At 45.6% G+C, this 17,549-nt stretch overlaps 2 protein-coding genes across 14 annotated transcripts in view; one reads left to right on the forward strand and one right to left on the reverse strand.

The window, feature by feature from the left end:
• The window catches only part of CPQ (carboxypeptidase Q), a 545,816-nt gene extending 544,390 nt beyond the window's left edge, over positions 1–1,426 (forward strand). The window contains exon 8 of the mRNA XM_053896083.1: positions 1,251–1,426. Within this exon, the coding sequence (XP_053752058.1) occupies positions 1,251–1,354 (104 nt within the window). The 3' untranslated portion in view covers positions 1,355–1,426. The remainder of the gene's footprint in view (positions 1–1,250) is intronic.
• TSPYL5 (TSPY like 5) overlaps positions 1–16,688 on the reverse strand; it is a 54,612-nt gene extending 37,924 nt beyond the window's left edge. For 5 of the 13 annotated variants that reach the window (XM_019468066.2, XM_019468069.2, XM_019468072.2 and 2 more), the window contains exon 1: positions 14,357–16,688. In XM_019468066.2, the coding sequence (XP_019323611.1) occupies positions 15,331–16,578 (1,248 nt within the window). In that variant the 5' untranslated portion in view covers positions 16,579–16,688 and the 3' untranslated portion in view covers positions 14,357–15,330. Of the gene's footprint in view, positions 1–12,329; positions 13,173–13,995; positions 14,119–14,356 lie in introns of those variants that run through there. The other 8 variants (XM_019468074.2, XM_019468076.2, XM_053896090.1 and 5 more) reach the window with 6 other exon arrangements.
• Between the last annotated feature and the right edge of the window lie 861 nt (positions 16,689–17,549).

Here is a 17,549-nt window from a genome sequence, read left to right on the forward strand (position 1 = left end):
TGACATACTAGCCAGTGTCACCTGGCTTCCAACGGCCTCAGGTGAAGGTCCCCTACTTCTGCTCCCTGAAGGAGCCCTCTTTGTATGTCAGTCGTAGCTGCTGGCCTCACTTCTTTAGACTTCCAAGCCTCACATGCCCACGGTCAGCAATCACTGTCTGGATTATCCGTAGCCAAGAGACACATCAGAAAATACAGAGGAGAACTACCAAAACCCTGAGAGAATAGTAACAAGGCTTACTGCCTTGAGAGCTTAAAGCAATGTGGGTCATAAGTCACAATCAAGCTGTGACCAAATTTCTATAGTATAAAGACTATGACACTGTGAAGAAAGGCAAGGTGGGGAGTGGTTGGCACTTGATCCTCATAAATAAGGTCTTTTATTTCTGCCCTTCCCACTTCCTTATTAACAAGGATGACCTGGGAATGGACTGCCATTCAGCGGGGATCTACTGGTTTTGCCTGCCCAGCATCCATCCCCCTTTCTCTGGTTCTGGCACTACAATTTATTTGCATCTGGAAAAAAAAGTCATCTGTTCCTTATTGTCAGCCCTTGTAGTTTGGGTGGGACTGACCCCATTCCAGGCTCCAGGGCTGGGCAGTAGCCCAGTTCGTAGGAAGTGGTTCAAGTGTACATGATGACCTAAATGAACCAGAAGAGGCAATCTCAGGCCTTTTTTTTGTTTTGTTTTGTTTTGTTTTGTGAGGAAAAGGAGGAGGAGGAGGAGGGGAGAACTGAAAGGGAAGAAATACCTTTTCTCTTCATTAGGGTTGCTGCTGAAAGGGTGATATTTGTGGATCTAGAGAATCAAGCAGCCAGCTTGCCACTCAGAGGGAAAAACCTGCCTGAGAATGAAGTTAGTACAGAGGAAAGAAAAGCTGAGAGGTGAAGAAAGACATTGTTTGAGTCCCTGGATCAAGCCCTACCTGAAGCCCAGACTGCTCCTGGACTTTTCAGTTGTACATGCTAAAACATTTTTAAAATTCTGTTAATTTTAATTCTGTTAATTCTGTTAACATTTTTTAAATTCTTATTTATTATGACCGCCACCTAACTCAGAACGTTTGTCTCTATTTTATAGATTAAAAAAAGAAAAGCTGGAGTTTAAAGGAGCTAAACACCCTGCCAAGTTGGCACACCCTAACTACCGACTGTCAGAGTTTGGGTATGAGCCCACATACGCCTGAATCCAAGTCTTAACTACTCTACCCTCCAACCTCCCATTGCATATCTTTCTCCCAACTCTCCAGGTCCCACACCTAACTTTGGTCAACATTTACCAGTTAACCGTTCTGAAACATTTGACATCGTCACCAAGAACCCAAAGCCAGTGACTCACTCCAGCCTTGGTTAGACCATAGCCCATACCTACTCTTCTTTCTTGATTCCACTAGAGCTCCAGTTTTGGTTTTGAAGGCCATGGCTTCAAATGTAGACCTGAAGGCAGCTATGAGGTAAGCATGTTCTGCAATCTGCATCTTGTCTTTTGTTTGTTTTGTTTTTTAGCCACGACATTTTCTGTGATTGCTCATTGGCCCAGAAGCTTCTGGAGTGCTCAGAGGCAGAGAAGTACCCATAGATGACTGTTTGGCAAAACCGTCTCTTTTTAGATTGGCGTGGATCACCATGGCTTCAGCTCAACTAGGGCAGAGGAGCATTTAAAATACCCAACTGGGTGGGGTGAGGTAGCAACACACTTATAGCCCATACTCATTAGGACAGTCCCAGAAAAGGGAGCCTGCAAAATGCCATGCTGGGCATGATCCTCCCTTCTCTCTCCCAAACCCCAACCAAGGAGAGGCTAGAAAAATCAAGGTAAACTTCTCAAGGTAGATCATAAAACAAAAGTCCAAAAATAAAAAAGGCAGGGGGGGTGGTGTCTCCCAAATGGTGACCTTAGCAAAGTGCCTGGGCCATGAAGAAAGTTGTCCAGCTGAGGCTCTGGAGGAATGAGAACTCATATTCTGAGTTACCATTTGGGGATCTGGGGTTTCAAATGATAACAACTACTCCTAACCAATTTATTATAAAATCAACACACAATTATCAGCAAAGTATGTGTTTGTGTTTAATCTGTTCAAAGGATTACTCTAGGAACTGAGGCCAGATTGAGAAGATTGCCTTTAATCAGAGGCCAAATTAAAGTTTTGGCTGCTGTGCCATTTTGCTAAGCATTATTCAAATGCCTCTAATGTAACAGTTGAAATGAATGTTCATGCTTAATTTGAATACTGCTTAGCTCCACAGGGAACCCTCCCGCCCCACCGCAAAAGAAAAAAAAAATCATAAAATGTCACCCATACGTCGTAAAGCTACCAGTACTCATACATAAGTTTATGGATGGTTCGGATCTCTTGCCGAAGCACCAAATATTTTCTCTGAGTGGTCAGCAATATTGTATTTAACACCTAAAAATAATTTCCTTGGCCCAGAATATCCTCAAATCATTGAAAATTTTATGCATTTTCTTTGGAAGGAAATAACAACAACCAGCAGAGGATACAAAAACAATTCCCTCTGGTTGAAAAGAGTTGAAATGCTTCCATCCAATCATGAGTATAACAAAGAAACTCACAAAATACTTTCAAGAAGAATCTGCTCAATTGCCCTTTGACCCAGAGACCATTCGATCATATGCTGGCTTTGTGAAATTTTTGTTTCATGCTTCCATTTAACTGTTCCCCTTATTTAACTCCTCCCCCATAAAGTACATGCAAGCCTATATCCTATAGTTCTTTCAACCCACTGTGGCGCCTAACAAATGCCTGAGATCAGAAAGGGAACAAAACAAGCAGTCTAAATCCATGAACAAATAGTGAATGTCTTCAGTTCTCCCAAGTACTCTGCTCTGCCTCTGGCAGTTAGACAGCCTGAGGAGCCGTGACTTTACTATCACGTGGCAAGGGCATATCCCACGGCCATGCTCCCTTCTTCCTTTCAGGTAACGTGGCCCAGACTTGGGGAACTAGTCCTGGTTAATGTGAGCAACTCATGGCAGTAATGTCTTGGCATACACATATATATGACTCATGTCTGGTCAATAAGATGTAAAGGAAATATTTTGTCCCCTGGTAAAAGAGAGTGTTGTGCAGGAGAAGCCCCTCTTTGCCCACTTTGTTACTTTCCTATGTTGGACACTGTCTCTGAGAATGTGATGCCTGGCACTGAAGCAGCCATCTTGGCACCAAGAGACAGATTTGAAGACCCAAAGTCCTTGCTAAGTGTATGCCATGGATGTTAAAAGGGCTAGAGAGATGGAAAGAGTTTGGAGACTTAATAACCGGACAGCTAAACCAACCATGGGACCACTTGCTTCCAAATTCCTTATTATGGCAATAATAACTGCCCTTATTCTCAGTCCCCATTAGATAGGGTTTCTGTTATAGCTGAAAGCATTCTAATTAATCCATATCACTCTCATTAAAATTTGGAGTAGCTGTGTCTCCCTTCTTCTTCTAGGAGGGAAAACTATGGTAAAATGGAAAGTTTTGGAGCCAAAGGCACTCCATCAGTCAGAATTCTGGCTGAGAAACCCTGAGCAAGTTTCTTAACTTGCAGAGTAGAGTGTCAGTATTATTAACTGGAAAACGTAGATAACAATGGAGGCTTCATAAGCTCATTATTAAGAAAACAAACCTAAACAAAAGATGGTGAAAATTTCACATGTCACAGTCTAGCATGGAGGAGGTGCTCAACAAATGTCAACTGCTTTGCTTTCTTTCCCTCCACATGCTCCCTGTGTGGAGCATAATGTTCAGTGAGTTTGGGGGGAATAGGGAAATGTCCCTATGTAATGTCAAGAAAGAATGATTTTTCACCATCTTTCTTATTTGGAGACAAGAGCAGAGATAGGGACAGCTGTCTGTGTGGGAGGCTGAAGCTCAAAGAATAGCTTCTGACCCACAGGCCTATCTAAGTTGCCTCTACACAAACAAATCCCCTCATTTAGTAGTTGCGATGGCCTTTTGTTGAGCCTGGTGCCTTCTGTGATTCAGCCTCTCTGTCACACCATCTGCTCAGGGCCTCAACAGAGGCCTACTCCTTCTGAGCTGCTTCAGGCCATGGGAGTCTGTTGCCCACAAGCTACCCACAGCTGGGAGTCTTTAAAATGTGGACTCAACTGCTCAGTGGGCAGTGATCCGAGTGGGCACACGTGCCCTGGCAGCCTCCAGGCACTGTGGGCCTGTGGACAAGCAGCATGCAGTCTACAGGTCTGTAGGCTGTATTCCAAAGCTGGCTTGTTGGCCATTCTCATTCCCTCTCTGGGCACATATCAAGATGTGCCCCCGCCCCCATACGCACATACACATGCACACACACAAACATGCACACGTATTCCCACTTCCTGGTGAGTGAGCACAGTGATAGCTATCCTCTGAAGAGCTAGAAGCCTATCTTCGGCCACACTCCCTCCTCCCTCCCTTCTGAAGGCAGGGGACGATGTTAGTCTAACTCAACAATTCAAACTGCATACCCTAGACTGAGAGGCAGGGCAGAATAGTGATTAAGACTTTCCACTCCCAGCTCCAGGAATTACAATTTATGAAACATTGAATGAGTTACCTAAACTCTCTTGGGCTCTTTTATCTCATCTGGAAAATAAGGATAATAATAGAATTGTTACAATGATGTGTTTAAATGTGCTTAGCACTGTGCCCAGCATGTGGCATGTGCTCAACAAAATGGATTCTCCAAATCTCAAAGCACGCTTAGGAAGAGAAAGCTTCTCCTGCCATGGGACAACTCCAAGATATGGCCCATTCAGTCTGCCATTTCAATAGGTCATGGCTCATAAGACTAACACTTCCACCAGACCAAAATATTTGTCAGTGTGCATGCACTTGGGATTTAAGGGATTCAACAATGAATGAAGATACTTAAGAGCCAATAGTACAGAGGAAGAAACAAACTCAAAGACAAAACCATAGTCACAAATTGTGATAAATCCTATGAAGGAGAGGGAACTGAGAATGAATACAGAGTGAGCAGTGGGCATGGGAATGCCATTTTATCAGGGAATCAGATAAGACCTCTTGCTGAGAGAATGACGTGTAAACATGTAAGAGCTCAGTGTCCCTCACATCAATGCTAGTTGCGTGAATAAATGCTCTCCCAGCCAGAGTGGCACTGACAGAAAGATGGATCCTCTGGGCAGGAGATGAAGCGCTCTCTTGATGGCACATCAAGGTCCTACAACCTCAGTTCCTGGGGAACAGTCTGTTTCACGATCACAACGTCCAGAACGTTCCTGGGTTTCAAAGGTCTTGTCTTGTACCTTTCTCCCCCTAAGTGTTCTGAATTTTCTTATAAAGTGTCTGGTCCCACAGCACCAGGCAGAGCAGCAGTGGGCTTCGATGACCACTTTTTCCCAACAATCCTGGAATTTAGGCTATTTCCTATTGAGGCTTAAGCTAACCTTCTGCTAGATACCTCACTGGGCTCCATTCTGCAGGCTTAACTTGTCTAGCTTGGTGATTTTTGGTGATACCACTCTTTTAGAGATTTTTCTAAATCTTGTTCTAAGCCAATTTTTTGAAGTCCTTTAAATTCAAGGGACCTCTTAGGAGAGAGCTCACACTATGTATACGTATCCATATATAAAGAGAGAAAAAAGTCATTGGGAGAATCATATCAGCTTTTTCTTGTTTTTGATTATATATTCGCGTGGAGTATTACTACAGCACACCATGCAGGGTACATTTCCAACATTATTCTTTTGCTTTCCAGGTCACTTCCGTTTCCCTACTTGATTTCCAATATGCTGCAAGAGTGATTTGGTACTACTAAGTTTTTTGCCTGAGGTTGTACCAATGATAGCTTCCTTCTCCCATTATCCTTTAACCCATTTGTATTCACTTCATGCTTCTCCTTCACTTGAAACTATTCCCAACCTCTGTTTCTGGGCACTTCTAGCCTCTCTGTAGTTTGTCACTGATGCCTTAAGGAATCTTTAGGGATCATTCATTTGTTCAGTTGCTTAATGAGAACCTACTATGTGTAAGCCCCTGAGCTATGAGAATAAAAAAATGATTAAGACATATTGTTTGTTATTATTATTCTGTGGCCTCAAGAATCTCACGGTCTCTGGTAAACAGACAAGAACATGTCACTATGTTAGTTAGATTCTATAAATTGAAGTGTGGACAAAATATTGTGGAAATAAAGAGAAGGGAGGGAAAAATTCAGATCAAAAAGTATGGCCCCCGTACAACAGTATCTGAGCCATATTTGAGAAGGGCTGCAAGGGCTTTCTTCCTATGCTAACAGCTCATGCAAATGTTCAGGGTGTGAAAGAGCACAGTGGGCATCCAGAGAACCCAGTGGGCATCCAGAGAAGTGAGTCACACTGGCTGCAGCACAGCACATGGGGGCAATGGGAGAAAATCAGGGTCAAGGAGGAGTCTGGTAAGAAGTTAGGAGTGGGGCACCTGGGTGGTTCAGTTGGTTAAGTGTCTGACTTCAGCTCAGGTCATGATCTTACAGTTCGTGAGTTCAAGCCCCACATAAGGCTCTATGCGGACAGCTTGGCGCCTGGAGCCTGCTTTGGATTCGGTGTCTCCTCTCTCTCTGCCCCTCCCCTGCTTGCACTCTGTCTCTGTCTCTGTCTCTCTCTCTCTCTCAATTAGAAAAAAAATTTTTTTTTAAGTTAGGAGCAAAATGAAATGAAGATCAACTGAGTAGCCAAAAGAAAAGTGGCTGCAATTGATCATAAAACATGAAATAAATAAAAACCCACAAGTCCACAGTGATAGTAAAGAGAAAAGAATAACACACCCTTATTTGAGGCCATTAGAAGCAATTATTTACACTTACTTCTGATTCCAAAAATAGGTAATACAAGGAACAAATTAGACATTTATACTGTCTTTCACAAGGAAGTATAGTTCACCACTAGATGATAAGGGCTGGGTGTTCCTTAGGAAAATACCAGATAGCATATGTAAAGGAAATGCCAAGTTCAGAAAGCCACTGTTTTGTATCCCACAGTGAAATAACGGATTTGGCCAAATGTCATCAATGGCTGATAAAACCTTGGGATGAAACAATATCCTCACAGTAATCTCAGAAATTACCTACTAATTGTGATCACCATCTTAACTGATAGATCAAACCAACAGCACAACAGTGGGACACCTGTCACTGTGCCTTTGGAAGTGATGTATTATGAGGTACACCACTTTGTCTACGTAGTATTCTTGCCAAAGGCATTTCATCTGCATCCCTCACTTTACAAGAAATACAGGAGACAGAGGGAAAAGTTAAATTACACCAGGAAGAAGCCATCAGACAAATCCAGAATTTGGGACATCCTAGAAGACAACTGGCCTAACATCTTCAGACAGTCAATATCATGGCGGGGGGGGGGGGGGAGGGGGGGGGAAGTGAGGCGATTATTTTTGTTTTAAAAAGACTGAAGAGATAGCTAGATGAATGAGCATTATTTAATCTTGATTTTAAAACTAATACTGTAAAATAATCTTGGGAACAATGGAGAAGTCCAAATATGGACTAAAATGGACTCAATACTAGATGGTATTTGGGAACTGTATTCTGTAGCCTGAAAATGGTCTTATGTTTATGCAGCAGAAAATCCTTTTTTTTTTTTTTTTAATGTTTATTTACTTTTGTGAAAGAAACAGAGCACAAGTGGGGAGGGGTAGAGAGAGAAGGAGACGCAGAAGACAAAACAGGCTCCAGGCTCTGAGCTGTCAGTACAGAGCCCGACACGGGGCTTGAACTCATGAGCTGTGAGATCATGACCTGAGCTGATGTTGGACGCTTAACCGACTGAGCCACTCAGGCACCCCAGAAAATCCTTTTTTATGAGATGCAAGCTGAGTATTTAGGATTCAGTGGTCAAGCAACTTTTTTCCAAACTGTTCAGCAAAACATATAGAGACAAAATAAATATGGCACAAAGTTAAAAATCATATATGGGTAACCATTGTGCTTTGTCAACTTTTATGTATATTAAAACTTTTCATAATAAAAGTGTTTGAAGTAAAATATATGTAGGGTCAGGGGCACCCAGATGGCTCAGTCAGTTGACTGACCAACTCTAATTTTCGACTCAGGTCATGATCCCAGGATCATGGGATTGAGCCCCGCATCAATCCATGCTTAGCATGGAGCCTGCATAAGATTGTCTCCCTCTGCCCCTCTTCCCCATTTGTGCTCTCTCTCCCTTTCTAAAATTAAAAAAAAAAAAAAAAATTTAAGGTAGTCATATAACAAGGGGCCTGGTACGAGCTTCTTAGGATTGGACCTTACTCCTGAAAGTTCTGATTGGTGATTGACTTGTTCAAAAGTTTCATTTTAGAAATATTATTGATTTATCACAGCCACCCAAGTAGCATTTACTGAACATATACATCAAATGTTGAGTGAGCCCTGAGTGAGGTGTTGTGGGAGAGAGGAAAACCGAAAAGGCGCTGCCTGGCTGGAAGAGCACTAGCCATGTAACAGAGGAGATGAAACACAGAACACCAAGCACTGGTAGAGCTTTCTTGGCAAAAGAGGTGCCCAGGAGAGCTGAGAGGTGGGAAGTGCAGACGCACAGTGCTTCTGCCTAGTATGTGGTGTCCGTGTCAGCAGCACAGCCACATCACTCCAGAAAGGATGAGCCCACAGGCGACTAAAATCTCCTGTCCATTCTCACCTCTTGAGCTCTCCTTATTCTTTGATGGCAGACCCCTACACCCACGAGAGATGCTGAGAAGTGCTGCTTCCCTAAAATAGAGTGTGGGAGTGTGACCCATTTCTGGCCCAAGGAACCTGACTCAGTTCTCCTGAGATCCAGAAGGGACTGCTGGCAAAGATTTCCTTCCTTGATAAAGACAGAGACATATGAGAAGACATCCTTTCCCTCCTTCCTGCCTGCCCTTACATGCAGCTGGGGCACCATGAGAAAAAAAAGCCAAGAGAAGAGGAAGCAGTGGTGTGGACCAGAGTCCTACTATCATGGAGCCATGGAAGCAAGCCTGCAACTTCCTATCACCAGACTCCGTGTTATAGAAGAGTTACCTCCTTTTCCCCGAATCATTCAGATTCAGGTATTAAAACTTTGAGCCGATCCTGACCTTAGAACAAAGCAGTTAAAAGAAGCCTCAGCCACCGTTCTGAGCCACCCAACCCTAGCTAGTCCAGCTCCTAACTGAGCTCCGACAGCAGGCTGTAGTTTGGGATCACCAAGAAGGTTCCCACTCATGCCAACTCTGATTGGTTGTGACTGACTAATGTGCCATGCTGAGGGGTCTGATGCACTCCGTGAAGGCATCAATCCAGGTTCTGTGGAAAGAAGTGCCTAGATTCACAGTACCAGGTATCTGCTTGAGCCTCGTGTTTACTATCACAAGTATGGATGGAGTTTGGAACCGGCAGACCTGAGTTGAGTTCTGGATCTACCGCGTACCACTTGTGCAGTTTGGGTCAAGTCATTCAACCTCTTTGAGCCATCTCAGGGGACAGTTGTTATAACTGAGATAATGTAAGTGAATGTGGTTTGGGAAGCATGAAATGTCACGTGGATGGTGGCTATTTTGTCTTATATTTGTCAAACCTCAGCTGAGAACCAGGTTGACAGGAGGCAGGGAGAGGAGGAAGGAACTCAAGATTTGAGCCTTGGAGAGTAGGTAACCAGAGAATGCTGATTTGGGGGTACCGAAGCACAAAGTCAGAGTTCCAGATAAAAACGAACCAGCACAAGTGAGTTATGATCTGGAATGGTGAAATACAGTTGAAGAAGATGCCAAAAGCGGAAGTGAAGATGCTAAGGACAAAGACAGATAAAAACCATAGGCTGAATAGCCTGGGTTCTCTTGTTTTATTTTGTTCTGTTTGTTTGCTGCCCCAACAGCTGAGGGATATGTAACATCAGTAACAGTGGCTCACCAAGGCCTAGGATCTCAAGGGCTGAGAAGGCATAAGGGCTTCCCAAAATCTTGAAAGGGGCAACTGAGGGCAAAGTCTCCTCCCTCTGGGAGGCCACCCCAGAGCAGTATGCCTCTCTGCCTTGTTGCAAACCAGTGGAGCAGACCAGAGGCAGAAAGCCCCAAGTGTAAGGAGAGACAGAAGCTGATAAAACTTCCAGTAAGCTATGCGTAGCAAGTCTGTTTTGTTCTCCTCCCTCACCCATGGCATAGTCAAACCCAGCACACTTCCAAAAAAGCCCAGCCAGTAATGAGTTTAGAAATCAAAAGTCCTTTTATAATAAAATTCAAAGTTGAGAAAAGGGCCAGGGACTCCCCGCCTAATGAGAATTACTCCAAGAAGCCCTCACTTTTCAGGTTATTAAAAGCCTAATTGCTCTGTGAACTCTGATCTAGGAGGTCAGAGGGTGAAAAAGAGACTTTCTTTTAGTTCCCATATTGATCTAAAACATTCAGAAGCCCTATGCAGGAAAAGGGAAAAAAGAAATAGACTGACAGATAATCCCAGGCAAAATCTGAGAAGAGGTTGAAACCTAGGAGGGGGGCAGAATTCAAAGTTCTATTTGTTCACAGCTATATTTCTAATGTCTACACCAAGACTGGCACATTCAATAAATGAATGAGCCCATGGGAAGGTAGTGAATCCCAGATCAGATGGAACCCAAGTGGAGGGCTGTGAAAGGGAGGCCTGGTAAGTGGAGGCTTCACACCCATGAAAAAGCAAGTGTGTGAGCTGAACTGGGCAGAAAGCCTCCCCAAATTCCTAACTCCAGAGGAGTCAGCATGAATCCCAAGAAGAGGCTTGAGCCTGAAAAAGAGGCTGCTCTCCATACCGATTTGCATTCCCCGTATCACTAGTAGTGAGGCTTTAGGGGTTTAAAAAAATTTTTTTTAGTTGATAGCATTCAAAATTGGGAGATTCTACATAAAAATCCTGATTCTTCCCACTCCCCTTTGAAGATGTAGCAACACAAGGCCCGCAATGCCCCCAGGGAAACAATCTAGGCCTGCAGAACAGCCACACACAACTTCCACAACCGTCCACTACTCCCAGGCTCACACAGAGGGAAGACAGTGTGAAGACAGAAGACGACCATCTACGACCAAGGAGAGAGGTCTTCTGAGATTAACCCTACCAACACCTCAATCTGAGACTTCTAGCCTCCAAAACTGAGGAAGTAAATTTCTGGTGTTTAAGCCACCAGTCCATGGTACTCTGTTATGGAAGCCCCAACAAACTAATACATCCTTATAAACAAATTTCATCTACTTTACTAATTTAATTATCAGACTAGCCCAGAGGCATTTTTCTATAAACTGTTTTAAATTCATTCATTCATTCAATATCTTAATACCTACTATGCTCCGAACACTGCACACTTACTGATTCAAGCCCTTTCTCATGTAAACTAATTTTATTATCTTGTCATTTAACAACCCACGTCTAATTTTTTCCAACTATTTTCTGCTGGGCAGCTATGTGGCATTCTGTTGTCTGCTGATGCTTCTCTTGATTACTAGAGTTAACCTTTTTATAGATGTGTTAGAACAGCATCAGTAACCCTAGTTCTCAACTCTAGATAGACAAAAGAATCACCTAAGATGTTTCTAAAATACCTGTATCTGGACCAACCCCTTCCCACATTCTGATTTACCTGGCATTTGTACAAAGCTCTGGCAGCATATTTAAGTGTCCCAGATAATTCTAGTGTGCAGCCAAGGCTGAACACTGTTACTCCCGTTTGAATGGGACTTGAACATCACCTCCTTAGGCACTCAAAGTAGTTCACAAACCACCAGCACTGAAATCACCTGGAATTTTGTTAGAAATGCAGCATCTCCAGGGTGCCTGGGTGGCTCAGTCAGTAAAGCGTCCGACTTCGGCTCAGGTCATGATCTCACAGCTTGTGAGTTCGAGCCCTGCATCAGGCTCTGTGCTGACAGCTCAGAACTTGGAGCCTGCTTCTGATTCTGTGTACCTCTCTCACTCTGCCCCTCCCCTGCTCGTGCTCTGTCTCTCTCTAAGAACAAAACACTAAAAAAAATTAAATAAAAAAAAAGAAATGCAGCATCTCTGTTTCCACCCTGAACTACTGAATCAGAATTCATATTTTAATAGTTTCCTCACACAATTCAGATGTACTCTAAAATTTGAGAAGCACTGGATTTACACTACAATCACCTGGAAAACTTGTTAAGAACAAGAACTCCCTGGCTTCCTCCCAGAACCACAGAATCTCATTAACTGCTAAGGGCTTGGGAATCTGAATTTTGTGTATTGTGATATAGCTAGTCACACAAGGGCCTGAGACCTAGGAATCACTCGAGGCCAATGTACACATCCCCTCAACTACCCAGCTTCAGCTTAACCTTCCAATTCTTTTTTAAAAATAAAAAATATAACAGAGATACAGATTTTTATTTTTCCATAATGCATGCAGGCTTACAACTATTTATACTTAGGAACAAAGGAATAATTGCATTATTACCAGGATGTCAAATTAGCAAGTAAGACAACCAGTTACTGATTACTTTTGGGAGATTATTTTTACAGAACACAGCAACAATTACCAAATTATACTTTCAAGACCACAGTTATATCACGAGACCAGGACAAGCTGATGGTATTTCTAACAGTCACACAAGTCTCCATCTTTTACAGGCAAAAAAGACTGATATTCTGGTGAAGGGTCTCAAGTAAGCACCTTATATCAGTCTTTGAAAGATTTACAACACAACAGTCTCTCTCCTGTTGTGATGCAGGGGAAAGAGAGCACATTTTCATCTCTTTTTGAGTACTCCCTGTTAATCTTGAAGACTTTCACTTCTAAGGCCCATTTCTAGAACTTCATCAGTTAACATTCAAAGCAAAAAGCAGACCTGATGTGATCATGATAGTGCACCCCACCACTATCACCACCAAAAGAGAGTCCTGATCTCCCAAAGTAGTCAAGTTTAAATTGGCACAGTGTTGGACTTTCCATCAACAATATAGGTGGGGAGAGGAAGATACCAGGTTGATCATAATTGATGTAGCTAGGTGATGGGTACTCAGGGTCCAGGGACCATCCTCTCCACTTCTGTGCATGTCTGAAAATGTCCACAATAAAGAGAAAAACATTAAAAAAAAAAAAAAAAAAAAGCAGACCTACTCTGCTACATATTCCCATTAGTGGTAAGATTTTACTTATGGCAAAAATAAGCAGCATATAGCATCAATCTTCCACATACGCAAGGCCACACCTAGAAAAGAGAAAGCATCCAAAGTAACATTATTCTGTTTTGGGTTTGTTTCTGTGATTTATAAAATCCACTATTGATGAGTTAATGACTGGACAAAACTTGGGGCAAACCTACATCTAGGCATTGTGATTGTCCCATGATCCCTTTAACTCTCCTCTCCTCACTCTGGAAAAGGTCCCTCCCTGTCCCCCACCATCACTGAGAAATAGGCATACTCTCCCTGAGGTTTCTTCACCCGTTTCTATCTGCCTCTCCAGGCCCATCTCCACATCAGGTTCATTCCTACTCTGTTTTTGCTACCACTGCCTTGCCTGGCACATCCTGTATACAGTTTTGAGTCAAGGCCACCCCAGCCCCTGGGGAACTCAGAACAAGGTCTCCCACAAGGAATGGGAGTTACAGTCTTAATGCGTCACCCTTAGGGATGTGAAGGAGAAAAAGGGCCTAGCTCAGCTTTTACACCCACTGGGAATGAGCCTTGGAGATCCAGAACAGATTCCGCCCACCCTGACCCCATGCCCCAAGACGAAAGCCTACTCCTAAGGGTATCTGAAGGTAGAAGTAAAGACAGCAAAGGACTGTTGAGGGTAGAAAGCTGGGGAACGAGGGCCAGATGGCCAGAGGCTACCACAGAGGAAGAAACAATATGAGACAACTGGGTTTTATGGGGCACACACAAAAAAGTTGGAACAGGAGTAAACACTAAGTCCACAACACTGCTGCCTTGGGACTTATAATTCTAGCATGTTAGCCATGAAAAGAATTTTCAACTTCAGAATTATAGAGTGCATCCAGGAGTCGGGACCAAGGTCCGACTACAGACCTTGGCCTTCTGGTTTCCTCTGCCCTCTGTCAGCCCAATGTGTGAGTGTGCACAGCAAGTCCTAGCTCTCTCACTAGCTGTATGCAGACAACCTTGGCTTTTCAGTTGTTTTCACTTTCTGAGCTGTAGTAATATTGAAACAAAAAAGGAAGGAAGGAAGGGAGTAGAGGAGTAAGAAAGGAGGACAGGAAAGGAAGGGAGGGAAGAAGGAAGAGAAGTGAAGGAAGGGCAAGTAAGGAGGTATTGAGATGTGAGATAAAGTAGACACAGGCCCATAGATCAAAAATCCCTCTTCCCCACAACCCCACTATAGCACTCTGGTCATATGCTAGCAAGGGATGAGAAGAGTTGACAAAGGTACCTAGATTGTATGTGGGTCCAGTCCTCACTCTCACCTGGAGCCGCAGCACGATGACAGTGAGCACATGTCACATACCCGCCCGTCAGTCTGGCAAGCAGTAGGGTTCCTAGAAGGCTGGGGAAGGTAGGTGTGTGTCTCATGCACTGGCAGGGGGCCTTGGTCCACAGGCAGTTCTTGAGGTCCTCATTGACTGGGAAGCCAAGTGGGGCCAATAGCAACCTAGACAAATCTCAGTGGCCTGACAGTGATGGGGTACGGTGTTGACCTTGACGAAGGTTCATCATAAGGACCCAGAGGCAGGAAGAGACGCATAATGGTATAGAACACATGGCATTATGCTTCTCACCCTTACCCTCATCCATGCCCAGCAGTCAAGTGCTATTCCACATATCCAGCAGGGCAGCATAGGCCCCTAGCCAAAGCCAGAGACCCAGTAGGTGGTAGAACCTTGGCTGGTGGCCCCAGGGCCTTGGAACAATCAGTTTTGGCTGATGGCCAATACCATGTGTGCTAGCTTCATTCTGCAGTGGCAACAGAAGACTTTGCCACAGATGGCACGCATGGCCAGCATGAACACAAAGCTCAGCAAGTCACTGGCCCTGGAGCAGCAGAGCTCGAGGATGCACTGGTCCTTGTGGAGGATGACTCATGAGTGTCCATGTTAAAGACAGCTGGGAAAGGCCAGAGCCAAGAACACGGTCCAGGCAATGTAGACAAAGGCAGCACACACTTGAAGCATGTGTGCTTAACGTATAAACAGTAGGGGTGAGATCATTTAACATGTAACACTAATGTGAAAAAAGCAAGGCCACGAGGGGGCCAAAGAACATGATCATAAATACCATATTCTTGTAACTGAAGTCCAAAGGGAATACAGTGCACAGAGGCCAACATGAAGAGAAGGCAGACGGCCAAACACACGTGGTTAGCTAGGCACAGGTCCAACAGGAGGTAGTAGGGAGACTAGTGCAGGATCAGTTGGACTTGTTTGCCCCCGGCTCAGGGGTCTCCACTGGCTGCCTTGCTGGACCTTGCCTGCCCTCCTTTCCTTTCTCTGCACGGGCCCCTTCACTCATAAGGTAGTACTGCAGGGGATTGGGCCACAGTTCCTCGTTGATGATCTCCACAATCTTGTCAGACTCAATGGAGCTGTGGTTTGAAAACCACCCAAAGAAGCTACGGCTGTTGTCTGCGTTGCCCTGGCTTAACGACTGGAGATCATGGCCCGGGAGCCACTGGATTGGAGTGGAACGAGACACCACCTGACCCGAAGGCCCACACCCGTATTCCTTGATGAGCACCTTATTTTGGAAATAGGGGTTGCGCCCGAAGTAGAACTTGATTTTGTAGCCCAGTCTCGCGAGGCCAAGCTCTTCCACCTCCAGGCTGTTCAAGTAGCTGAGAACCTCTTTATCTTGGTTGTTCAGAAAGGATGAGAGCTGGGGGTGGTTCTGAAAAGCCTGCCCCCAGAAACCTGGGATACTCTGGATGAGGAGGTTCCTGCGCTCTAAGTGATGCAGTCGCAACTGCCCGAACTTGCGCGAGAGCCGAAGGTAGGCCCTGTCCGCCTGGGCGTTCATGGTCTCCAGCTTCAGCTGGACGGTCTCCAGCGTATCCATGCTGCCATCTGTCGCCAGGGGCCCCGACCCTGCATCCTTCTCCACCTTCGTTTCTTCTCCCACAGGGGCGGAGACGCTCTCCCCAGTGGCCCCTTTCTTCAGCTTCCCACCAGCTAGGGCCTGAGGTACTCTCCCCGCTGCGCTACAGGTTTCTGAGGCCTTCTTCCCAGCAGCACCACGCCGATTTCCAACGCGGGGGCCATTTTTTGGCCTTCCCACGGTTCCCACGGTTCCCACGAAGACCGTGTCTGTCGCTAGGCGCTCCGAGAGGGATGTGGCCTTCCCCAGGCCGGGCCTGGTCGCAGCCTGCCCGCGACCCCCCGCAGCTCGGGCCCGGAGCGCGAGGCCACAATCCAGGGGGAGCCGGCAGGCAGCCTCCTCCCCGGGCCGACGGGGCGGCGCGGGCGCAGCGGTTTCCAGGCCACCCCAACCCGCGCCAGCCTGCACCTGTGCCGCCTGGGTTTCCTCCCCGAGCCTCTGGCACTGTGTTGGGTCCGGGTCGCGGGGGGCGTCGTCAGGAGCAGCGCGAACTCGGGCTTTGCCTCGGCCTTTGCCCCGGTTTTTGGCGCGGGAGGACTTTCTACCCCTACTTCGGCCGCTCATGGTGGTAGCGGAAGCAGCTTCAAAGCCACGCTCCGACCCCGCGGCCCCTGGCGCCAGCTCGCGGTCGCAACTGAGCGGGCCTCTCCATGGCAACCGCCGACGTCACGGCTGTACGACTGTACCCTCGCGCGAGGACGGGCTGCGCGCGGTGATTGGCTCCGCCGCCGCAGCTGCGCACGAGCCGACCCTCACGGACGCCCCCCTCCTCCATCGCCCCCTTCCTCGCTTTGTCTGTTAATGGATGCGTGTGCCGTCCTTCACTTTCTTCCCGTTGGTGTCAGTTGTACCCGCTGGGTCTCATAGAGCATGTCTAATTCCTCTCATACAAGACAGCATGGCGACAACTATTACCACGTGTGTCCCCCCATCATCTACTTTCTAAACTAAACATCTTCAGTGCCTCCTATTACCTCGTGTGACATTTGCCAAGATGAAACTGCTATTGGTCCCTGTGTTTTTCTCTTTGAAAGCCTTTGCTGAGGGATTTGCCATGGTGCCTTAACTCCAGAGAATGTAAAGGTAGGTACCGTAGTGCCAGGCCACAAAGCGATTTGATAGGTGGGATGTTACTAATAATTATAAAAATAATTACTAGTATTTTATGAGCATCATTATGAACCAGGTTACGCACTGCATGCTTTATGTGCATTATCTCAACAAATGAGGGAAGCGTTGTTGTCATTCCCATTTTCCAGATGAGAAAACTGTGGCTCTGGGACACCAAGGGATATTCCTGATATTACACAGTAAGGGGTAGAAGCACAATTCAAACCCAAGCCCATCTGACTCCTACCCTGTGCTTTATATTTGCAAGCGGCCAGTCCTTCCAGGGCTGCTCCGCCTGCAAATTACTGCACTGGCTCTTAAGAAGGCCAGCCTTGCTTGTAAAATAGGCATTGGCAGGGTATTCTCTCTTCTGCTTGGTGGCCTACCCCAAATCCTCTAGCTGCCTCAAGCCTCGTTTACACAGC

The sequence above is a fragment of the Panthera pardus genome, unplaced genomic scaffold, assembly GCF_024362965.1.
Source record: "Panthera pardus isolate Hobbes unplaced genomic scaffold, ASM2436296v1 HiC_scaffold_7, whole genome shotgun sequence".
In the NCBI taxonomy this organism is placed as follows: Eukaryota; Metazoa; Chordata; class Mammalia; order Carnivora; family Felidae; genus Panthera; species Panthera pardus.